This window comes from Notolabrus celidotus, chromosome 14 (assembly GCF_009762535.1).
Source record: "Notolabrus celidotus isolate fNotCel1 chromosome 14, fNotCel1.pri, whole genome shotgun sequence".
Taxonomy (NCBI): Eukaryota; Metazoa; Chordata; class Actinopteri; order Labriformes; family Labridae; genus Notolabrus; species Notolabrus celidotus.
Genome location: NC_048285.1, coordinates 20,669,398 through 20,695,543, shown reverse-complemented (window position 1 = coordinate 20,695,543; position 26,146 = coordinate 20,669,398). Strand labels below are relative to the sequence as shown.

At 40.7% G+C, this 26,146-nt stretch overlaps 1 protein-coding gene across 1 annotated transcript in view; it reads left to right on the top strand.

Moving 5' to 3' along the window:
• The first annotated feature begins 15,325 nt into the window (after positions 1-15,325).
• The window catches only part of LOC117824973 (rho guanine nucleotide exchange factor 26-like), a 37,500-nt gene continuing 26,679 nt past the window's right edge, over positions 15,326-26,146 (top strand). Inside the window, exons 1-8 of the mRNA XM_034700502.1 lie at positions 15,326-15,689; positions 16,154-17,735; positions 19,336-19,387; positions 19,530-19,672; positions 21,748-21,804; positions 22,340-22,500; positions 25,286-25,438; positions 25,547-25,676. Coding sequence (XP_034556393.1) covers positions 16,212-17,735; positions 19,336-19,387; positions 19,530-19,672; positions 21,748-21,804; positions 22,340-22,500; positions 25,286-25,438; positions 25,547-25,676 — 2,220 coding nt within the window. The 5' untranslated portion in view covers positions 15,326-15,689; positions 16,154-16,211. The remainder of the gene's footprint in view (positions 15,690-16,153; positions 17,736-19,335; positions 19,388-19,529; positions 19,673-21,747; positions 21,805-22,339; positions 22,501-25,285; positions 25,439-25,546; positions 25,677-26,146) is intronic.

The following is a 26,146-nucleotide window of genomic DNA, read 5'->3' as shown; positions in this document are numbered from 1 at the left end:
TCCTTATCACTGTGTATTTGTACAAGCTAAGTAGCCGAGCTGTCTACTCCTATGTCACAAATTATATCTTTCTGACATCAATCAAAAATTGCAATTCCTCCTCTCAAGGTCTTAGGATGTTTTTAAAACTCAATCTGAATCTAGTTTTTCATTACTTCAACATATTAAGCCCAAACTGGTTTGGCGCCAAAGCGGGCTCTCATGGACTACCGCTTTAACAGTGAAGACATGAGCTCATTTATTTCACTGATGAGCTCATCCTGCAGCGCCTTTCTCAACACATGGCCAAGAATTTTTTTTAACATCCTCAACCTGTTCCCCGCCATGCTGACTTAAATTTTTTCCCGATCACCCCCCATACATCCCTCCATGGTTTTAGTCACACTGCAGTGAATGACAAACATTTATCAGTGATGTCAGTGTGTATGCCCTGATGATATCACTGTTTCTATGGAGGCAGGCCATCTTAAATCTTTAACCGTGGATGTTTTCAGCCCCCTGCAGACTTTGATTATGTGACCATGACTTCATACCGCTGCCTCGTTCTCCTGAGTGTCGATACATCCCGCAGGGTTTTTCCAGAAGATCACATTTAGAGAAGGACAGAGTGAATATTTCCACCACACTGCTTTCATAATGTGTCACAAGTGCTGGGAAAAATCTACATGATGTTGGCGGTCATGCATCTCCTCCAGCTGTTGTTTGTAGCCATTTTCATACTCAAGGTTTAATATGACAAAAGATATTTGAACTTATGCAACAGGGAGACATACACCCTTACAGATACACTGAAAGAAACTGATTTGAAATTGACAGCAACAGAAGAATCCTACAGGTCTGAGGAATAAAAAAACAGCTGAACAACAGGGACGGGAATTTAGCCTGAGAGGAAGACGCCGTGAACAGATGAGCGAGGGAAAAAAGGAGAGGCTGCCAGATTTGTCAGCGGCAGACGTGGCATGTTGGGCAGAACTGTCACTCAGCGGTATTCTGGGCCGCTCAGGAACGGCGGATCTACGGCAAGCCGAGGAGGAGTGTGGGAGGGAAGAGTGACAGGAGCCAGAGCGGAGGGATGTGTTCTGTTTTATGACTGAGTGACAGGACAGTGAGGTGTGTGAGATTGCTGTGTGTTTAAGTGGTTTAGAAGGACAGTTGTTGAGCATGTTGTGTGAGGATGATTTTTTTTTAATGAGTGGGCGCTGTTGAAAAAAAGAACTATTTCATCCCTTCCCTCCAAATATACACTCTTCTTCTACAGCCAGTTTTTGTGTGTGTTCAGATTGGCCTCATAGCATGTGTCAATTATTATCAGCATCTATTGACTCACAACCTTGTCACCAAGCAAAAAGGACAGAAAAATGAAAAAAGAACATCCTCTGAAGATGGCTGAGGAGGAAACTGGGCTGGAAGAGGACTGAAATAGCCTTTGGCGCAGTATGACTAAGACTTTAATTGCAGAGGGACAGAGATGTGGCCCTCTATTGTGTGTGTGTGTTTGTATATGTGTGTGTAATGTGTAGCTGTTTCCTTATTTATCTTGAATACAAAGATATTGCTTATCACGCAGTTTGGAGAAAATTAGTTCCATTGCTGAGTGTTCCCGGATTTACCTGTCAGCTGCTTTGGAGAGTGTGTGTGTGTGTGTGTGTGTGTGTGTGTGTGTGTGTGTGTGTGTGTGTGTGTGTGTGTGTGTGTGTGTGTGTGTTTTGCGTCCATTTGCACTCTGTGAGAAAATTAAACAGTGTTTTTTTTCAGTTTCTTTCCTCTCAGGGTAAATTGCTGTCACTGTTTGGCGACCTCTCCTCTCAAACAAACACACACAAACACACTTTACAACACACCTCCATTGTTGTAACCTCAGTGTCTTTTCACACTTTCTCTTTCCCGAATAAACATTTCCGGATGTGATTAACACCACAAGAGCATCTCTTCTTCTCCCCGCTTTACTCTCAACATCTGTCCATTGTTCTTGCTTTGCCTCTGTTTCTGCCATCAGATGACTCAATGTGAAGCTGCAGGGTGAACGCATGGGTCTGTTTTGGCATTATTTGTGTGTGTGTGTGTGTGTGTGTGTGCGTGCTAACAGAGACGTGTGAACCTTTGGGGTTTAAATCTTGGCGGCTGCAAATCCTAAAGGTAAGCAATTATCTCTAATTACAACCCACATAGTGCTAATGGTTCCCAGTACTTCAAGCTGTTTTAACATGTAATCCAAACACACTCAGATCAGGAAATTATATTTTAGAAAGCATTGACATCATTTCCCCTTCATCTTCTTCTTCTGTATTCTCACTTGTTAAAATTATAATGAAAGATCTGCACGATGACGTTCCTACTTGTTGTATGTAATGATAACTGAAACTTTATTCATCTATGGCACATGTGAGGATGTTTTAGCTGGTCATGAAGCAGACTGAAAATTACACTGATGTCTCTTTGTGACTTACAAGAGCATCAGAAACCTGACAGTTTCTATATTGTAATTTTTAATCCCTGTAACCACTGTGAGGGGGTGTCAGACCAGACAACCGACAGCACAGTCAGAGACACGTGACGGTTAAAAGAAAGCAGGATGACTTTTTTTTCAGGGTTCAAATCCTAAGCATGTACATAACAGAACAACAAAGAGATAAGAGGTACTTCTTTGTCTACAGGGCTCACCAAAGTCAACACAAACAGAAATGTAACATTTAATGGCTAGATGGAGTATCAATTACAGATGGCTGTGATTCAGTTCTTCCTATAGTCAAAACAAACCTTTCAGAATGTTCAGGCGGTCATTCTTACTATTTGTGTACAATTTCTCCATGGTCTCGCCTCTACATAGATCCAGAATTTCTCAACACTTATAGCACCACCAGATCCCTCAGATCTACCCAATGCAGCTTATTGGCTTTGCCCCATTCAAGGAAGAAAAACACTAGGGACAGAGTACTTTCTATGCAACAGCTCCTCAGCCCTGGAAGAGCCTGTCGAAGGTCAGTAGACAGGTGATCTCTGTTGAGACTTTTAAGAAACACCTTAACCCTCCTGTTATCCTCAAATTTGAGCTGTGCACTCTTCTATGTCAGCTCCACCCTATGTTGTGTGAATCATCAATGTCTTCACAGGAAGAGGATATTTCCCACCCAACATACAGAAACTATTAATGTTCTCATGGGAAAGAAATTCCCCCCCTGTCCCGTGTTGTTTGACCTATCAGAATTCTCACAGTATGACAGGTATGGTGATGTCAAGTTAGGGCCTTAAAGCAGAGAGAGTTTTTTTTCTAGATAATACAATTGTATGTTAAAGGGATCTCAGTATCATCCAAAAACAACCAAAACAAATATGTGTAAAAAGTAGATATTTCTTATGTTTTAAAGGTGACATATCATCCAAAATTGACTTTTTAATGGTTCTCTACCTGAAATATGTTTCCCTGGCATGTCTACAAACCCCCCAAGAATGAAAAAAATCCATTCTGCCCCTGTTCTGATTTCTCCACCTTTCTGTAAATGTGTGTGAAACGAGCCGTTTCAGACTTCCGTGTTTTTGTTACGTAACACAACACAAAGGTCGGTTTTACTCCCCACATCTGCAGATTTGAAGATCTAGTGGATGATTTTTATTTACCATGGATAAGTGCTAGCGCTAGTTAGCCACATAGCTACATGTTCGTAGCTGTGTATCAAGACACACGTCGACATACTGACAAATAAAACAACAAGAAACACAGAATCTGTGACCAATCCTTCATAAAGGTCCTGCTACAGGCGACTCTCCGTCAGGATCAGATTCAGAGGGTTGAAGAAACGTGATCTCTGAGCAGCCGTGTATATTCAGCCAACATGTAAACATTAGATCAACGTGCTGGAGAGCCGAGGCACGTCCACTTCCTGAGGGGGCGTGGTCAGAGAGAAAACAGAGTGTTCTGAGGATTGAAGAAGAGGGCTTTTCAGGCAGACCAAAATCTGATTTCAAAGTGCTTTTTTGAGCATAAACTTTAAAGACATGTTTTGGGGACCTCTTAGACCAATATATATTGATGAAAAAAGCGTGATATGTCCCCTTTAAACAGCTAAAACAGCCAGGGGTCAAATTAAGCCACAGGGAACACGCATGTGTATAAAATGTAGGGAGGAAATTGGAACTTATCATATTCATTTTTCTATTTACCCAGTTGTCCCCTTTGAATTAGGAGAAGTCCTGAAATATGATGCAAAAAAATATGTTAACCATATTTTCAGAGACGTTAAACATTGAGAGGGGTCAAAATGACGGCAAGGATAACAGGAGGGTTCAGACTTACTATCTTTTAACTATTCAATCGGTTCAGACATGTTTCTGTTTTAATCTTGTTTTATAACATTTCCTCTGCATATACTGTATATATATATCGTCTGTCCTTATGCTGATATGTGTAGCCTATGTCTGTTCTTGTGAAGCACCTCGGTTCAGAACTTGGTTTGCTTCTAAGGTGCTGTGTAAATGAAATAAACTTAAACTTACAACAACTTATGATATCACTTTTGTCGTTTATGTGTATTGGCCTTTCAACTTTAAATATCAAAGACGTCCTCCTTACTATCCATAATGAACATTTTGTGAAACGAGCAACTCTAAATGAATCTTGAAAAATGTTAGCTTGCTGTTGATGCCACTGCAAGGCTGTTGACCAAGTCCAGCTGGACAACCCACATCACTCCGATTCTATCTTCCCTACATTGGCTTCCAGTTAAATTTAGGATTCATTTTAAGGTTCTTGTTTTTGTGTACAGAGCTCTTCATGGTCAGGCTCCTGAATATATCGCCGACCTGCTCCACCCCTACCTTACCAGTAGGTCACTCAAGTCTTCTGACCAGGGCTTGCTGGTTGTCCCTCGAGCTTGTCTGAGGACAAAAGGTGACCGTGCGTTTAAAGTGGTGGCACCAACATTGTGGAGCGCTCTTCCTGTAAATATTCGCTCAGCTGTCTCTGTTGTCACTTTTAAAAAACTCTTAAAGACACATTTATTTAAACAGGCCTTCGACTCACCTTGTACAGAATAATGTTTTAATTATGCTATTGTCTGTTTCTTTTACTATTTTATAATTTCATTTGAATATTTTTCCTCTGAAGCTCTTTGTGATTTTATTCTATGGAAGGTGCTATACTAAATAAAATGTACTTACTTGCTTACCTTCCCTGTGTCAGCAATTTCATGCAATAATAACAACAATACGGACAGAGTCAGTCTTGTCAATGACAGTCTTGTTTGCTACTTACATAGAGACATCAGCATTCATCTCAGACTGTGTCATTATATATCAGGTAAAAACTCCTCCCAGGGGCTTTAATATATCTACAATCAGGGTCATGACTGGAAGACATTCAATCATAGATATCCACAAACGTATTGTGGGTATCTGTTAGTGGAAAATATAGGACATCATTTAAACATAAAAAGGGCTCAACAACCACAATTATATTTTAGATATCCATAAAAACATTTATCTTGGTATAAAATATATTCACACTATAGTCTGAGGAGCAACAGACGATATTTGCAATGACATTTTTAAAAGTATAAACTGTGTTTTGAGATTTCTTAAGTTTTACTACCCCTGATTGAAATTCATTCAAAGAGATCTTGAAAGGTTTAAGAGTCTGTTTTGAAATCTAATAGCTAGATTGGATATCAATTATAGATATCTGTTTTTCAATTCTTCTTGGTTAAAATGAACATTTGAGATACCCAAGACGTCATTCTGGTACCAATTACATCACTTTTGCTAGTATTGTGTTTTCATTTTTATTTATCTAAAATGTCATTCTTAGTATTTCGATTGAACAATTTGTTTAACTGTAAAATAATTCTTCCCAGGAGAAACTCCCATTTCAGATATCTGTTATCCAACCAATCATATAACTGATGTGAGCTAGCGTCTTTTGGGACATCCATGGTTCATTCATACCACAAAAAATAAGGTTATCGTCTTCATTTCAGATGTCTATAAAATAGGTCAACGTTGTTTCCTTCAGTACAAGGCAAGAAAAGACGTCTTTCATGTGTTTGGTGGAAATCGAAAAAATCACAAGAAAATGCCAAGAAACTGAACAAGCTTGGAATCAGAGAGAGATCATTGTTCCATTTTTAACTGTGAAAGAGATCTGATGACAAAGTGCTTTCTGACCAGGAAGAATTACAGTCACATACAGTATATCCAAAATGTTCATTCTGAATGCGAGGACAAGAAAATTGAAAAGCAAATACACATGAACGGCAAAAGTAAAGCCACTCATATCTGATATACGAGTGTAAGAATTTAATTACAGGTATCTGTGTTGTAGCTATTTACCAAAAAAGGCAGTGATGAATTATGAGCTACAGAGAGAATTCTACAGAGGAAAAACTGCAGAGATTCATCATTTCATCACTTTTTATATTAAACCAATGAGATAATGTTCACTTTGCACATTTGATGAAGCTCTAAATCACACTCTGTCCCTTCACTAGTGTGAAGGAACTGCAGTGGAAAGTGAATGGAGTGTCACAAAATCACCATGTTTTTTTATTTTTTTTCCCCAGAGTCACACACTCAGCTGCAAATGCTGCTATATAGTTATCTGAGGGGAAGTGATGCTATCTCCTCTTCCTGTTACACTTTTACTCCGTTTGTCCTTCTGGTGTGTGTGTGTGCAGAGTGTGTCCGTGTGCTTGAATTGACATTTGAATCAAATCCTCTTTGTAGGAGGAAGTTGAGTTCTTCCTTTTTGTTTAAGGTAGGAAAACATTTCAGTTGATGGAAGGTAATATACAGTGGCTTAACCACAATGAAAACCAACACATGGTACCCAAATCATACATGTTTCAGAACAAAAAGTAAGTCAATGTAAAATGAGAAAGCTAAAATCAGATGGTGGACATTTTAGACATTATTTCTAAGTTGCTAGCATCCATAATTTGGGTATGTTATCACGAGTTGCAAGCATAGTTGTATAATCTTCCATTATGGAGTTACCACTCTTTTGTATTTATAACATACTTAGGCTATATTTAACTTATTTAAAAGCACATGTGAGATTTTTTTAGCTGGTCATTGAACAGGCAGAAATTCAAAGTGATGCCTTTTTAGGACCTACAAAAGCAAACAAGACCATCAGCAACCAGATTAACAATTTCTATATTGTGAATTTTAATGACTAAAGCCACTACAAGGAATTAGGTTCCAGAACACAGAAGAAACAGCCTTTTTTTTTTTTACTTTACACACAGAAAATATTCACAGTAAGTCATGCATTTAACTGTTCAAAGAATACAGGATAACACCATGTGTCAGAAAACAGATCCTTGTGCATGTGTCCTGAGTTATGGACATATATGATAAGAATAACTTGTGTCCCTGCTATTACATTTCTGTTCAACCCACTGCACTTTGAATTGCTACAGCACCTCCAGATTGTCAATCATCCTGTCCTGTACAGCCTTGGACTAAATGCGCATATTCTCATGCTGATCACAGGACGGTCACAGATGATCAGTGAGTATAGCTGATTGAATCTAGACGCGGTCAAATGCACAACTAGTGCAGTGAAAGCTGCAGGATATATGCAGTATATATGACTTAATGCATGACACCTTGTTTGACTAATATGTAAATACAGATTTCATTTAAGGACCAGAGGGCACACAAAATTCAAAGTGTACAGTACTTACACTTGTGAACACTTGTGAAAATGATGCTGTGATTTTATTCCTTCACAAGAAAGCATGGACAACAGAAACATTTCTCATGCTCAAAGAAAAATAATACTTCTAAAACATGTCCTTAAGTCTGGTCTTGAATAACAAAGAGTACAGTCTAGACTTGCTTTATGAATTTATGAACTGGTGCTGTATAAATAAAGACTGATTGATTGATTCAAGTGTCTGCATGAGTTACTCTAACTCCTGTCTTCTTACTTGTTTTGCTTTCTTAATACGCCCTCTACTGGTAATTCTAGGGATTACCAGACAGCTAGCTAATACTGTATTTCTAAACAATCTACTTGTTTATCAGGATACCCTCCCCTCTGTTATGAGAAAGAACAAAAGCCTGTCACGAAACACAAAGTCCTGTAAATGTACCAAAAGCCGCCCCCACTTCCAACTAATATCTAATCCTGCCTTCTTCATTCATACCTAGTGGTGAGTACCTCAATGCCACATTCACCACACCATGCCATACATGATGACATCATTATCGTCCTGGGGCAAACAGCCAATAAGAACCAACAAGGGGGCAGTCAATCACGGGTCACTGCCATAACACCAGCCAATCACCACGAGCCAAATGACTGTAACCATGGTGATTAGCCTGGGTTCAAACACTTGTGTGTGGCAGATGCCCCCTGTGTTGGTTCCATAATATGTACAAGTGTACATCATACTGTAGGTGGGTGTATGCATCAGGAGGCACAGAGGTGAAGTCCCACCACCACTCATACATTAAAGAGCTGTTGTCCTACTTTTATGACATATGGCTAATGCATTCATAATGAGATCCTTGCATGTTTTTTTTCTTCCAGCTTCTGCATGTACTTCCTGTTTTTGGTATGTTTTTTTTTTTTTTTCTCCCCCAAGCCCCTTGTAACTCATAGACTATGGTAATTACAGTCGTTAGCTCTCCTCTGTATTGTTCTCAGAGAGGATGGATGAGGAGACATGTGGGTGGCATTGGAGGGCGAGGGGAGGGGGTGGCAAGGACAGCGAGCAAACAGCACAGCTGAGTAGGAGAAGTACAATGGGCCGTGAGTCAGAGGGAAAAAAGAGGAGAGAAAAGATAGGTATGCTGAGAAAAGGTCAGTGTTTGGAGGGCTTTTTTTAAACGCCAGAAGATTGAGAATGCTCAGGAATGTTGCACTTTGTGTTTCACAGCTTTAATGTTCATATTTGGATAGGCAGGACTCCAGCAGGTGACTCACGGTGCACTGAGGAGAGAGAGGATAGGTATGCTACGCAAACAAGGCCTACATGAAAATGACTCCAACAATACACAACTATGAATTCCTGTTCTTAGGATAAATGAGCTTGTTTTAAGCTTCAGACAAAAAAATAAGTGTTTTCTGCATTTTTGTAACTGAAAAAACTCTTTGACCTTCCTCAGTTTTCTTCGCCACACCACCATCATCATGACGAAGAACCACTTGACCCCTGCATTCCTGACTCTCAAGACTGCACACACAGTTATCTCCATTGTCAGCGGCTGAATTATCTGAATTATATGCTATGCTACTTTGCACGCCCAGCAGCAAAACAGACACCACAGTCATCCAAGCTATTCATCCACACTGTTTTCTTCCTTATCTTTTTTTTATTTTTATTTCAAACCTCATCACACCAGCTCACAGAATTTTTCCTCCTAGTTTTCATCTCACATTTTATTAAACACCGACTCATTTTGATCTACCAAAGGAGCACATTCTGGACCGAGGTCTTACTGACACAAGGCTGTCTGGAACCAGCATTGACCACAGTCCTGGTCTGAGTTCATGTTTATAAGATACAGTTACATGCCTGCTGTTATTGAGAGCTTTACTGATGAATTGGCTTTAATTATTGCGGTCCCTGTCACATTCTCAGTATATTATTTTGTTTTCTTTATGTAATCAATGCCTATGGTTTGAATTTTTCAAAGGTTAATAAATATTTGATGATTGCAGTTGCAATAAATGGAATTAGATTTGTGGCCTTCTTAAATATCCCCTAAAAAGGGAGAAAATTAGAAACAAATCACAGAAAAACATCTCTGCTTTAAAATTAGGTCATTTTTATCTAGGAAAAAACTTGAGACAGTCATTCATGCTTTTATATCCTCCCGCTTGGACTACTGTAACCTGTTGTATACATGTTTTAACAAACATAGTTTAAACAAGTGACAGCCAGTTCAAAATCAGCCCGACCCCTAACAAGAACCAAGCTTACCTACACTGGCTTCTGATACATTTTAGAATTAATTTTTAGATTTTATTGTTGACTTTTAAAGCACGCCCTGGACTTGCACACCAGTACATATCTGATCTCCTCACCCTATATGTGCCTGGTCGTACCCTGAGGTCCTCAGCCAAGGCTCTGCTTGCCGTCCCACAGTCGAGGCTGAGGACCGAAGGTGAAAGGTACCAGAGCTCCGACAGTCTGGAACGACCTCCCCGAGGAGATCAGATTGGCCACCTCTTTATCCTAGTTTAAGAAATACATAAAATACAATAAATATAGATGTGATTTTGCAGGGGATGTCACCTGAGTGTGTTTTAGTTCAGATGTTTTATTATTTATCAGGCAGTATTACTGGCAGGTTTGAACTCTCTTTATTCTTTGTTTTTTTTTAATATTTTTTATTCTATAATACTGATCTTTTAATTGTTTTAATCTTTTATATTTTGTTGTTCTTAGTATTCCAACATTGTTTTATCTTAACCTCTTGTCTTAATTTTTTTTTATCTTCCTTTCTGTCATTTTTTCTTGCTCTCACCTCCCTGCAGGTTTCATCTTGTATCGTTGCTTTTTTTATTCTTTTATTCTTTTTCATTCTCATCCTCATTCTTTCTCCTTTATTGTCTTTTAGTTTCTTTCTTATTTGTAAAGCACTTTGTAACCCTGTTTTAAAAAGTGCTATATAAATAAAGATTATTATTATTATTATTATTATTATTATTATTATTATTATCATTTTATTATTCTTATTATTTTTATTATTATTATTGTTATTATTATTATTATTATTATTATTATTATTATTATTATTATTATTATTATTATTATTATCATTATTATTATTATTTTTTTAATTATTATTATTATTATTATTATTATCAAGAGATCAAAAAACACCCTTTAACAGTCCCAAAGCAAGAAAAAGTTATCCCCTAAGCTGGAACAAAAACACTTAACATCACTCTCCCTGAAAATGTATGACTACAATCAGATCCAGACTACAGAAAAATCCTAAAACATATCGACTAATCAGCTTAACACTTGCTACGACACACAGCAGAGATGTTGTTACGGTGAGGTCTCATGCTTTAATGGGAAAACTCACACCAGCCTTGAACCCTTTAGGTTAAACCCTGCAGGTTAAGACGCTTATATACAAAAGAATGGAGGATAAAAAGTAATCCTTAGCCCTTGGTATAACAGGATATTCTTTTCTTGCTGTTACAAACACTATATGAAAGTATTAGCCATAATGCAGCGCTTTGAGAGATAACACCTCTGCTTTCTGACAAGCTTGTTTGGAGTGAACTCCAATGATTTTAGGATGTGAATTCAGTGAGTGTTTACAGGAAGCATGTAAAGCTCATATAAAGACAAAATAATCACATGGGTATGAAGACTAGATACCTTTTTAAAATGTAAATTTGTAACTGTATGGAAGGTAGTTTTTTCTCTCTAATCTCAGTCTTTTTCTTCAGAAACATAAAAACCTGAAAGACTGGTTCACCTGCCTTGGCCGCTGAGGTTTCAAAGGAGCTCATCCGTGCAGAAAATATTAGCTTTAACTAGTCTGGTTTCATCCATTTCTGTGTATATTATGATTTCTATCAAAGCTTTTATTAGCTTATTTCACAGTGCTCCAAACAAACAGCCATTCATTCACCTCTTTCAGGAGTCTTCGTGTCAAGGTTTTCCTATATGACTTTATGGAACTTGTTTTTGGGGGTTGCAAACTCTGGCAAAATACTATCTCCAGTCCTACATGTAATTTCCTAGAGTAATCAGATATCAACAGAGATAAATTACTTGTGTTGGATGAATATGCTTTCCATGTTGTCATGTTACTTTTACAACTTTTCTGAATGAATTCTGGCACAGACAGAACCTTCATGTTTAAACATTATGGCCCACACAGGTCATATAAATATGCAGCACGTACCGGTAAATGAACGAAGATGGATAGAGATAATAACTTGGCTAACAGACACCAAGGTCCCACAGCAAGCGCTAGCCCTCAAACCATAGACTGTATAAATAATGGATGTAGTATCCGTGACGTCACACATCTGTTTCTGAAGCGCTGTTTTGAAGCCAATCGTCGGGGGAGCCATATTGGATATGCTGAAGTCAACCTAACTTCTGTCGAGCTAGTGTGTGATAATTGGGCTTTGAGCCAACAGCTACAGGGTTCTCACCTGTCAATCAAGTCCGCTGTGCCTTTCATAATGGAAAACTCGTAATCTTAATATCTTTGAAATTGCAGCGTTATGAAAAATGTCACCCCCCGTACAGTTTGTGCCAATCGAGAAATGAGCTATCCAGATCGTTTTTTGTACCAGGCTGTAAACATGTTTATTTCTGCTGTAAAGATCGGCTTTTTTGAATTGGTGTGAATGTGGTTTCCGGTACTTCTGGAGCCGGCCTCCAGTGGACAGCCGATGAACTGCAGCTTTTAACACTTCTGCTTTGGCTTCAATTCTCGCGGTCGGAGTTTGCAGCTTGCCTCAAACAAATATAAACAGTTTACCATAAAAGACAAAGTACACCAGAAATAGGGGCTGCTAATGACTAATACTAACTCATAAGGGAGTTTATTAGACCTTTATTAAAATGTTTGAGAAACAGTTCTCATTTACAAATATGACCTGACCAAGAGGCGCCAACAGGAACACATACACACACATAGACATATAAACATAAAATAGAACAAAAGTGAACAAGTAACAAGCAATGTGCACGAGGTGTAAAAAAGTATGTGTGTATAAAAGTATGCATGTAAGTAAAGTCCAAAGTGATCAGCAGTTCAAGGGCCCTCTAACACAAAGACAAGTCAGGTACATTTTTTGTTATTATAACAAAACACACTGAAAGAGACAGACCCTGTCACATTTTTTTTCGACTGAGCTTTGCTTTGAAGCAGACTTCGTTCACACACAAAGCTAATTGCCTTATTATTCTCTGATGTGTGGAAAAAAAGAAACAGATATCCTAGATATTAAAAAGCCTTCTCTGTAGCGTGAATGTTTCGGGTTGTGCTTTTTTGTGTCAAAGCACATGCACCTTTTGTTTGACTCAAACTCCACTAAAGAAGATACCAGTGATACATGTAACTGTTCTTTTCTTTTTTGTTCAACTTTGTAAATTTACAAAGATACACCAAAGAAAAAGTCAGGGTTAGTTACAGAGCAGCAGGGAGATTGTTTCATCTAACTCATCATCAGATGTTAGCAGGCTCTGGGGGCTTGTGTTCAGGCCTTCCAGTCTGAGGTGAGTCTTGTCTGAGGAAGAGGAAACATCTATTTTTTCCCACCACACAACATAAGGAAATATATAGGTTCTTTAAACAATACAACAGGATAGACGACTGGACTTCCGCAATAGGAAATAATGAGTATTGACACACCAGTGGAGTCAGATAGTCTGTATGATGTAAACAATGTTTAAAATATCTTTGTGTTAAGTCGCCTGATGATGATGATTATGATTGCAATGCTTGTTTGAATTTTAATGATATGCGGTGGTGGTAATGTTTTCCGGGTGATTATATTGCGGATTTAAAGTGGGTGGAATTTGATAATAAAGCTCACATGAGTTATACAGACTCAGAAGTAAAGAGGCCATGTTTATAATGATAATCAACAAATTTAATGTTTTGACAAACAAAATATGACTGAAAAATAAATACCTGACTTTTGTGTCACTCACAAGCAATGTCCCCTTCCCTCTACATCCTCAACTTATTTGACTGTCAGAGGAAGACAGATACAATCGGATTTATTTCCTTCTCTCCCTGTAACTGTGTTAGCATGCATGCTATTTTTCCTAAATTCTTACTGTCTTTACTCTTCACCGAATCACTCTGTCTACCTGATAATAAATCACAATATTTTGATTGTGGTTCTAAAAAAACACTGTATTCTTTGGCCTTTCATCGGACAGCAACTAGACTGTAACTTTTGTAAAAGTTGAAAAACTACTGAACAGTGAGAGCAATTAAGTTACAAATCTAGTTGAAGTTGAAAATACAAATCTATATGGACTACCAAAGACATTTTAGTGTTGTATCTTGGTGACCTGATTGGGAAGGTTGTTCAGTTTGAGGACAGATACTTCATTAAAATATTGCTTTCAGCGACTAAGAAGGCCGTCACCAGAAAGTGGTGCAAAGAGGATCCTCCCACCCTAAGAAACTGGCTGGTCATTGTTGAGGATATACATGACATGTAAAGACTCACACGTTTTGAGGACACAATATGCAGAATTAAAAAAGAAGTGGAACAAATGGACCACCTATAAGCCCCTTCACATAGTCACCAGTGATACTCACTGCTAAAGAAGGAAACATTCCAAGTTGATTAAAAAACAAACCATGTATCCCACTGCCATGGTCTGTTTATGTACAGGTGTGCACGTGTGAGTATGTGCATGGTTATTATTATAATGTTTTGATTTAAATGAAAAACAATAAAATATAAGTATAAAAAAATAAAATAAAACACAAGTCTAAGCTTAATTTTGAATTGATATCAAACTTTCTGATTTCCATCTGTGTTTAAATATGAGCAGAGATTACTTGGAAACAAGGCAATTGCGCCTCTATGCGGTCAGGTGGAGATATTTTATTACAACAGCATATCGTGAGCCCTTGGTCCATGCCTTGAATTTGAGTCATTGAAAGTGGGTTATTAGATGGGTGGATTTAATGAGGGGAAATGCTTTTGTCACACAATATTTCACAATCCTAGATTTCCAGTGGTGCGTAAATTAGCCACAGCCGCAAGTTGCACAACGCGTATTTTTATTGGAATGTGAATGAAAAACAATAAATCCTTCCAGATCCTGTGTTTACTCGAAAAGACCATCTGCAAATGTCACTCAAAACTTGCATCAGGGCAGATGTTAACGGGTCTTATTCGGCCTACATTATAAGACAGGAGGGATCATGATGGCACGAGTGAACCTCGAGCGTGTTGTAATGCAGTCAGTCCTTAAAATGGGTTATGCCACATTCCCATCACAACTTATTCGTTTCTGCTGGCATACGTTTGAAACTTCTGGAACATTTTCAAGTAATGTGTGAGATTTTTAAATCATAAAAAGTACAAACTGATTCATCACTTCAGCTGGTTGCAGTAACACCACAAAGCACACGATGGCGCACAACAGCAACAGGTCAAAATTATAGTCAACTAATCGTGCTGTTTTTGTGCAGGAACGGACAAAACTTCTACTAATGTTTTTTTTTAATTATTTTCTCATTTTACTAGGTTTACAGACCACTTAAGGAACAACCCACATAGCATAAAATGAAATTATAGGCCAACTAGTGCGACAAACACTACTCTTGGTTTGTTTTCTCATCATGTAAATCTTTGTGAAATTAAAACCTTACATTCTGAAACCACAGCTTCAAGAAGTAGTAGTCTACCTGGGAAGATCGGTAGTTGTGTGTGGTGTGACCTGAGTGTTCCTGTGAACAGAAGTTCAGTCCCCCCCTCCCTCCTCCCTCCTCCTGTTCATAGAAACTCCTCTTCTCAGTGAGCGCCGCTTCAGACGCGCACACTCCCGCTTTCCCAGTCGGACACAGACTTCGCAGCAAGTTACTCTACAGCTCAAACTTTCGGTAACTTCTACTGGTTTCGATACCATGCTGGATTAAGCGCACTTGTTTTTGTTCACCATCCCGAGACGGCTTGTTTTACCCCAAAGCGCAGGTACAATGCGCGCATTCTTCAGGAGATCGACTCATTAGAAGTAAGTAAACACTCAAGACTATAAACTCCATGACATTTCTCTCACAGCTGAATCAGAAACTGTATTCTAATGATTTTCGACTGCCTGGTTTAAATTGCCGTGCTTGTACGGATAGGTCCCACAGAATCTCAGATAGGCCTCTTTAAAGTGATAAAACTTGGTATTCCACTTTGCTGTGGATCATTGTTTCCTTTTTGGAACATACCAACGTTTGCTCACAGCTAACAATATCTCTTCAGCTCTGTGCCTGTAATAAGGGCATTCACCTCAGTGAACTTACACAAAAGGATCACCAGCTGTCCTCTCCACATTGGGTGATGTTTTGCACAGTTCAACATGTGTTTCATAAGTTTAGCTTCTAGTGTCTGCTCTGTATCCCTGTTAATGAGTAAACTATGGGAATTTGGACACCACACTTATCTCTTTGATGCTGATAAGGTCTCTTTTCTTTTGTTTACCCGCAGAGATCAGCTTTCAACAGGGCTGTGGTGATAGTGAAGAGGACACCGACACTCTAGGACCATGGATTTTGGGAACGACGTAGATCTGTCCAATGAAAACATCACCCCGTTATGGAGACGCCGCACGGACAATTGCAAAACAGCCCAACTTTCAAGCACACCCAAACCACGGCCCCTCAGTTATCACACCAATGGGGTCATGACGACAGACTTCCCTGTGGAGGATAACAAGCCCTCTTTCACCTTGAGTCAACCTGCTGAGAGACTGGTGGTTGCACCTCCCTGTTGGGACAAGAACACGGTGGTGCTGAAGCACATTCTGCACAAACCATCAAAGAAAACACGAGTTGTTCGGAGCATTAGCATCGGGCCTTTCTCTAACGGATTGTTCTCGCTGTCCAAATTTAGGTCGGATGATAACAAATCTTCTTCACTGGACAATAGAGTGTGTAATGGAGCCTCTGAGAAAGGAAAACGTAGTAATGGATTGACAGTTTTCCCTGAGAAGCGTTTCCAGGATACCCAGAAACGCTTATCCAGTCTGTTCAGTCTTAACTCACAGAAAGACCAGATAGCATTTGGAACCAGTTCCCCAGAGGTTCCTCCCCTCAATGGTTCTTCTCCTGTACTTGCCCAACACACTCATAACAACAACTACAACCACCATGAACTATCCTCCCTGTCATCCATATCCAGCCCCTCTCCTCCAGCCCAGCGTACCCCCACCCCCTCCCACAGCTCCACTTCCAGCATCCCCTCCCTCTCATCTCTGACCTCATCAGACCCCCCGACCCCACGTTCCCCGTCCCCAGCAGACAGAGGACAAGCACTCCTCAGACAGTCCCCATCTACGCCTTCCTCCTCACGCGACACCAGGCATGCCTCATCCACTTCTTCCCTCTCCTCCACCTCACCCTCTCCCTCACTTTCTCCAACTGTCTCTCCACTCCCCTCCGTCGTCCTCAGCACCCATAGCCCTGCCGCCTTGAAGATGGGCACCCAGCAGCTCATACCCAAGAGTTTGGCATCTGATCTTCGCCAGAACAAGACACCTATGTCTGGGTCACAAGGCCAGGGTTTTTCAGGGCTGCTGGACCAGTCAAAACGAGCAGTGAAAGCTCTAAGTATGGTGGAATCAGGGAGCTACTTCTCCACAGGAGGGGGTCATGGTGAGGGGGCAGATGGAGAAAATGAAAGTCCAGGGGCTCTGAGAAGAGGCCTGAGGAGTACGTCTTACAGGAGAGCTGTTGTTAGCGGAGTGGACATGGAGGTTCCATCAGTGGATCCAAAGGCTCATCGGTTGTCTGAGCCAACTCTCAAAGGGCTTGATGGGGTTGATTCAGCTTCACTGGTCTGCCCAGCAAGTCCTGGAACTGCAAGTCCTGGGACAGGCACGTCATCAAGTCCTGGCACACCCAAACTAGCCACACCTGGGACACCCAAACTAGCCACCCCGGGGACACCCAAACTAGCCACCCCAGTGACACTGAAAGCTACTAGCTTGATGACACCAAAAGCTACCAGCCCAAGGATTTCAAAGCCTGCTAGCCCTGGGTCAGAAACACCCACCAGCACTGGGAAAAAGGTGGGTAAAGCTGTTAGTCCCTAAAAGGTAGAAGGTTAAAAGGGTAAATGTTTGCAATACTTCAAAGCTCCTGTGGAGGACTTTTGGTTTGTGTTGATTTTGGGGCCCGCTGTAGACAAAACAGCAACCATTATGTCTTCTCTGATTTTTGTTTAAAAGATCACTCAAGAAACTTAAAATAAAAAAATGATTTTAGGAAATGTCTGAAATGCAGTGTGCCATTAATCATCTCATCTGACACCTACACTGCTGCAGTGGGTGGGTATGGAAATTATCAGTCTATATGTTGATGATCTAATATGCTTTGTGGCTCATACATAGGCAGCATACTAGATTTGTTCTTTCTCATAACCAGAAAGAAACTCCTCAGAGGAGCTTTAAAATAGATGTTAATGCTCCTGACTGTCAAAAAGGGTTGTAATGTCCTAAAATCAGGGGTGCATCTGTATTTTTTTAGATGGGGTGGCCTAGCTCAGGTTTTTAATTATCCAGTAGTGGCATGAGGTTTTTGTAAACACAGATAATTACATTCTACTTTTTTGAGCTAACATTTAATTGGACATTATATTCCTGAAAATAAATCTTAAAGCTTTGAAAATTAACGTTCTAGAAAAAAAAGTGCCACATTGAAATGAAAGTCACGAGCTACTGTTGCAATGTAGCCTAAATAGGGGATTTTGACACAAGTCCCGCCTCCAGCAAGTGATATTGCTAACTGTGCATTGGGATTTTTGGGTGACACCAGAGGTGGCCATTCTGATTTCAAAGGGTGCTCATGCCACCCCTTTGGACACACCCCAGCTGACAATGTGTATATATATATATATATATTAAGTGTTCAGGCGGACTTGTTTACATGTTGACTGGGATACTTGCCTTTACCCTGTACTACAACATATCAAAGGCTGATAGTGATAGCAATAGCGAGAACAATGCTGTTATCAAAACTGCTCCAGTGTGGGATTTTACTTTAATAGACGTCTGACTCTCTTACTCGTAAACTGTACAATATAAATGAACATACCTAACTTTCTCCATTGTACACATTTTAGAGAAGAAAGTGAAAAGACAATGATTTATTTGACCAAGAAAATCCCAGTGCACATAAATAGCCCTAGAAGTAATCTCTGAAACTTGCCATCGAACATGTTCTCTCCCCTTGAGCATATTGACATTACTTGACTCAGTTAATCATAATCCATCTGCTGGGGTTTTATTTGATTGTGCTTAAAGATTGCTCCCACACGGATTTCTGACTATTGGGGTCGAGCAAAGTCCAAACTCTGAAACTACAACACAAGCCGATTACTGTTGAACAAACTTAGCAGCAGCAACTAGCAGTGGCACAATCTCAGACAGGGCCTTACAAGGAAACAATTAATGGGGTTGTTGGGAGACATGACGTAATGTGACACCATGCCCACACATACACACTTACACACACAGAGGCTCTGTAATTAGATGGGGGTGAATGAGAAGGTCACGGACAGGTCATGGACAGGTGATAGAGGGACACAAACTTAGGTCATTAAAAGTTTTCAAGTGTGCCTGCAGTGTTTGTCAAAGATAACATTTGTGTTGCACGTTTTTTCTCTTCCAGAGTCTAGATAAGAAGAAAGTTTTGACACCTCAGCGGACGTTTGACAGCGAGGGTGAGAAACATTCATGTTTTGTTTTCATCACATTTTTACCTTTACAGTTGTGGTCCTCTTTGCCTCATTTCCCCTCACTAAAAACATAACCTCCGTTTTGTTAAAACTAAAACTTATCTGATATACAATCTGTGTGTTTCAGAGGAGGAGCTGTACCAGAACTACCAGGAGAAGGCCTTACATAACGACTCAGATGAGGATGCTGATTCCAGAGAACCCAAACCTGATAATGGCATTGTTGTGCAGTACAGACCTATACGCACCTCCTGGAGCCAGCTCAGTGTGGTCAGTCTCTTTACATCTCTCTCACAGTTTCACACTCTACAGTCCAAAGCAAAACATACATTTCACATGCAGGCTGCGGCTGCAGCGTCTTGGAATGCGAGTGCTGTGAAGAATGCTGTCATATCCAGTTTGGCCACAGTCCATACCCATCCTCCCACTGCTTCTGCCTCCCCCCTCTTCCCCTTCGCTTTGTTTATCAGGGAGTACAGGAGCATTTCTTCCAGGAGTCGGGTGGGCCAGGAGGCAGACAGTCAGCCAGACCCACAGGAAGTCTTGGAAGCACTGCTGGGCTTTGTGCCAGTGTGTTGGCAAACTCTTAGTACTTGTCAGACTGCAAATATGCTTAAAATGTTGCCCCTACAGAGAAGTGTGGTGGCTCTGCATTACGTAATGTAGTTTAGGAAGGGATAGAGGAGTACAAGGGAAGGGACTGAGCTAATTTACTTTTCCACTTAGGCATTCCCATGTGTTTGTTTACTTGTTGAGGCAGGGAGAGTGTGGGAGCAAAAACAAGGCCAGGGTACTGAAAGACGCAATCAGGATTAGTTCAGTGTGGAGAATGAGGAGCACACAGTCTCTAATAAATGGGGAATTGGGTTTAAAATGAAAAACACTCTGAAATTTTCACTTTTTGTTCTTGTTTCTCAAAACAAAACACTGATGTGAATCTAGCTAGGACATTACTAAGTGTATCAGAATATCTTCTACCACAGCTGTGTTACAGCTGCGCATCTGTTAGTGTGAGTGTGTTTGGCCAGACAGAACATGATGTAACGGCATGGGATTTTTCCTAAGCTTTCAAGTTTTGTTTTCCAAACCGGAATAACATTGGTGTGATGGGAAATTGAGGAAGGTTAGTTCCGGTGAAGTCAAGAACCTTATTCAAGTTGAGTGTCTCTCACCTCCTCCTTAATCTTAATGTCCTTACAGCGCCTCTTGACATTAAATATTTGATCAAATGTTATTCCCTGAATTTGAACACTTCCAGGAATCATCACCTGTAGTTGTAGAAGGTTGGGCTTTCCTGAGTTGGTACTTTCACATTGGTGTGATGGGAAACTTAGGAAGGGTAGTTCCGGTGAAGTCAAGAACCTGATATTCAAGTCAAGTGTCTCTCACCTCCTCCTTTATCTTAATGTCCTTACAGCGCCTCTTGACATTAAATATTCGGTCAAATGCTATCCTGAATTTGAACACTTCCAGGAATCTTCACCTATAGTTGTAGAAGGTGGGGCTTTCCCGAGTTGGTACTTTCCTGAGGCACTCTGCAGAGTAAAGGTTAGTTGGCACGGCCAGGTGCATGCTGCATATGACACTCCAGCCAGGAATTGTTAGCTGTGTTTCTCCTGATTTAGAGCGTTAAAGGCTTTTTAAGAGAGAATAGTGAGAGCAAGAGGAACTGTAAAGTTGATCTGTGTGTGAAAGTAATGTCAAGAGATGTTTGCTCTGCTGCCGGTTTGTTTGTTCTTCGTGTTTGCCAAAGGCTGCAGGGTAGATTCTAGAGAAAAGGAAGCCTGCTCCCGGAGCAGTATCACTTCCTTGTATCTCTACACCAAAACAGGATATGAATCTAGTGGAAGTAAGGAAAGATAGCCCCTCAAGTTTAAGTCCTTTCCGCTGTGATGTAGTGACGTATGATGTGAAGATGCCCGAGGTCAGATCGGTGAAATGTGGTGAAACACAAGACAGGTGTGTTTTTATTCAGCCTTACCTTCAGTCTGTCAGAGCTGCAGGCTGATTTTATTCATAGCACTCCACACCCAGGCCATTCCAGAAGATTGCATGGTTTCAGTGTTAGTCTAATGGAGCAAATCTTACCAGCCAAATACTAACACCTGCTTAAAATTACAGCTGCATGCTTTCTGCTAAATGATATTTTTATTTCCCTCTATTCCACAACAGCTCCATTAGCTCTCTATTCACTGTGGTATGCTAGGTGCTCCTTTGTTTGTGTGTAAGGAAATCGGTTAAACACCCTTTTGTAATAAGAGCCCCCAAACTTGAAACAAATGTGGCTTTCTGTGATATCTTTTGTGACTTTAAAGAAACAAATTTCACAAATTCTTTGTCTGCAGGTCAAAAAAAGTGGACTGTCTGATCGAATGAACCAGGAGGAGCGCAAGAGACAAGAGGTAGGAGTCTTATTTTATGTGTTGTGTTGTACATTGCATAAAAAGTTAAGAAATGCAAAACACTAGGGAGGGAGTACGCCTTGCTAACACAGATCCAGACCAAAAGAAAAAACATTAAAGGAGCAGAACAGGAAACATGCATCACAGGCTGTTCTAACCTTAAAGCATGTTCACTACAAAGGGGAGGAGGAAGTAGATGTTTGAACAAATACCAACCTGAATTCATGTCATAGAAAGAATGACGAGTCATGATTAGAAACACAAAAGGGATTGACACACTAATGAAAGTGTGAAGGTGCGCATGGTATTGTTTAATAGCATTCCTAACATGATTGTAGAGTGCAGCTATGTCAAGCCTGCTCATGACAGAGACTGCCTCATAGAGCAGGGAGTGAGTCAGGACCTTGGTTTGATAACTAAAGCACGCAGAACAAAAAATTGATGTCATATTTAGAATAATCAAAATACTCAACCCTTCTCCTCTTACCTCCTTCTCTTTGTTCCTCCTGTTTCCACCCGTCTGTCCCTCCTTCAGGCCATATTCGAGGTGATTTCGTCCGAGCACTCCTACCTCCACAGTCTAGAGATCCTGATCCGCATGTTCAAGAACTCTGCGGAGCTCAGAGAGGCCATGACCAAGACTGAACACCACCATCTCTTCTCCAACATCACCGACGTCTGTGAGGCGAGCAAAAAGTAAGGGCGCTGTAGCTTTTGTTGGCAGAGCTATAATAACACATGCATTGTAATATATTTTCATGGTTGTTCAGTTAAGTGTAACATAACAAGAGTTGGTCTTTACACGCAGCATGGTATTATTAGGCTGCTTTGATTCGTTCCTGAGATGTTTGGCGATGTTGCGGTTTGTGGTTTTTGGTTAATGAGCTGGATCATTTTCTGATTTAACAGCACTTAAAAGTGGGTTTGACGGCGCTTTGTGTGTAAAAACTGTTTATTGTATGGTGGTATCATTCCTTCAGCCTAGAGTTGTAGCTACTGTCAGAGTTGTTTTCAGTGTGTGAGGGATTGTGGGTAAGCACCACTGAGCTGTTTACTATATGTCTGTTAGGTTGCATGCGGACAGAAAACAGACGGAAAACAAAGTTTGGGAAGAAGCAGGGCGCGGTAAGAAAACAGGGAAGAACAAAGGAAGAATTTTGTTTAGTTAAAGATTAAATTCATTGTTGCTTGAGTGAGATCAAACAGACTGAATGTTCAGTTGCTCCTTTTTTTTTTTAGGAGTAAGCGCATCACAAATGCATAAGCCAAATGTGCTAATATAACCACTAAAACCTCACCTGTCCATCAGGATTTAAAGGTGCATGCGTGTGTGCTATGTTATAACTTTCATGGTCAGGTAACCATGTATTTCACAGAAACCCATAAAAAACAGTGGAAACTGAAAACTGTGCTACCTCAGCAATTACTGCACTGAACTCCATTATTTCTATGAATGATTGACGGGAGAATTTTCAGACCTCATGTGTTCTTCGTTAGCTTCACACATGTTGGTGTCATTAACAGTGCGCTCATTAATCATGCTCTTTATGAGATAACAGCTATTATAGCCACTTTCACACTTCCCCTCCCAAATTTACTGCGACTACTGTGAAACAAATTATACAAGTTTGAAAGGTTGTTCTCAATACACCATTGTTAATATCACACCAGGCTTGAACCAAAGCAGTATTATATTCAAATGTCTCGTTAAATGCAAAAACAAGTCAAAGTCAAAGAGTGCTCTGGCTGTGTTCAACCCGGGAGCTAACTTTTTCTAGAAACCCCTCAGAAAGTAGTCATAACTCAGCTTGGTTTTATGTAAAGCAGCTTCTAGTTATGGTTAAGGTTTTTATATCCCTGGGCTGAAAGTGCAAAGCAATTAGTAACACACCTGCATCTGAAACACTCGCCACACACAGACTGAGCAGCAGCTCACAGATGCAGAGATATCCCTGCAGTTGTTTTCTGAGAGGCTAACTACAAAACCTGACAATCACTTCCAAGTGAAGCATCTTTTTTAACCTGTGCTTCTTTAGAGCTTCTTCTACCCTATGTCTTCTCTCTGTCATTTGCTTTCCTGTCTAAATATTTTGGTGGATCAGGGTTAAGTGTTGCATTCGTGTGTGTGTGTGTGTGTGTGTGTGTGTGTGTGTGTGTGTGTGTGTGTGTGTGTGGCCAATGTATAGGAATGAGAAAGGGGAGGAAGATGGGCTGCAGCATGTCTGAACACACAAAGGAATTTTTGCATGCAAATTTGGAATGCAGTGAAAATATTATAGATTCTGTCCACATGTCGGTCCATGTGCTGAAATAAAGCTGTGCTGGAGGAGGATTTCAATGTTTAGAAGCAGATTTCACTTTGTGCAATCAGAAGTAAGTTGATTGTTGAAGTCATAGGTATACTGTATGCAATGGTTGCATTTTTCTAAATAAGGAGGGGGCTGCAATCCTGGCAAGACACCCCGGAGCAAATGTCACGAACAGTTGCAGGAAAGCTCTGCATATGTGCACACGCATTCCTTTAACAAGACAGCCACGATGAGCTTAAACTCACCAAATGGTCTTTAAATGGCTTTTAAATTTACAGCCTGGGCAGTGGAGTGACGAAGGCTACTTTAACCTCATTTCACACTGCCTGCATGAAACTGGTTAACACCTCAGCAGGCTGCATTTTATTTTATTCGCTGGTTTTAACCAGTAACCTAATTTTGTGCACATCCCTGATTTTCATTTTCCTTATTTAGCTGCCCTTCCTTGACCTCTTCCCTCATGACAACATGCTGTTATTGGGGTCAGTGGGTTTTGCCTCAGGAGGGAGCGCAGCCTGAACTTGTGCAGCCTTGACCTGTGAATCCCCTGCTTGCACCTTTGGGACACGGGCCACTAGGCAGGTCAACATGTGTGCGCTCTGCTATCCCGTGCGCTCTGACTCTTATTAGAAAGGTTAGAGTTTTAAAAAAGTGCAGGGTCAGGCACAAACATGGTCATGTCTTTGTTCTCCATAGATAGACACAGCACCCTGCTTAGTAGGGATGCGGGCACTATAGGTGCTTTTGCAGACAAGCTCCATCTCAGGCAACCGGTCAAGGTCAATGTCCTGTCCCCGTGCGACAGCGTCCTGTTTGTCACCTTGGATCCTGCCTGTCGAAACACTTATTCTCTTGATGCTGGCCATGTGGCGTGACGTTACACCGGCCATCTGCTGGCGCTCAGGAAGAGGAAAAGCCTCCGTGTTATGGTTAATGGTAGGCTAGGTCTATTTTAAGAGGCAGGGAGTTCCTCTTTTGTGATCCTCCAGCAGGGTTTTAGACGAAAGGTGTTGGCATACCTTCCTTCCTTCCTGACTTTGTGTCAGTAGTTGTATCCTATATTTTCCCCAGGGTGGGATGAGCCATGATTTCTATGCATCTGACTCAAGCTGTTGCCATGTAAGGTATGAATCCTTGACACACTAACCCTCATTCATTCATCCTGTGTACAGATTCTTTAAGGAACTTGAGGAAAGACATCAACAGAACATAGTGATCGATGACATCAGCGACATTGTTTGCAAGCATGCTCAGTCCAACTTTGATCCCTTTGTCACGTATTGCTCCAACGAGGTCTACCAGCAGAGGACCCTGCAGAGGCTGGTGTGAGTGACCGGGCAAACATGCACAAACAGATTCTCTCATCGTATCTCTCATGGATTTGATCCAACATTAATGTTCTTACTCTTCTCGCCCTACGACTCCTCCTGCAGGTCCAAGAATCCAGCTTTTAAGGAGGTGCTGACCAGGATAGAGGGCCACCCAGACTGCAGGAACCTCCCAATGATCTCCTTCCTGATCCTGCCCATGCAGAGGATCACCCGCCTGCCTCTGCTCATGGATGTGAGTCACTTGAAGACATACAGTAGCATGAGCTTTGGAATTACAAGACTTTGACTCTTATGCAACAGCTTGTTTACTCAAACTGACCTAACTAATCCTCCATGAGACATTTTCTAACCTCAAAGATGTTTGCTTGACCCGCAACGGATTTACTCTCTCCTCTTTCCTCTTTAATGTTTGTCTTCTTAAGTTTCATGCTTCCTTTGGCACCACGTTATTATATCCCTACTGTGCCTTTCTCTCTTTCTCCTCTCTGTTGCTCTTTTTTCATCTCCCCCTTTCTCTTCTTCCGTCAGTGTCTCCCAAGGGACTTTGGGGTTTATGCTTGTACACTCAGAGGCTTTTGGATCCTGAGAAAGTTTGGTTTCAAATCTTTCCCTTCCCACAGCTTCTCTAGTGACCAATATTTTGTATGGCTTTTGTAGTATGCAATGTTTACAGATGCAATAAGTTGTATGTATTTTTCTGTA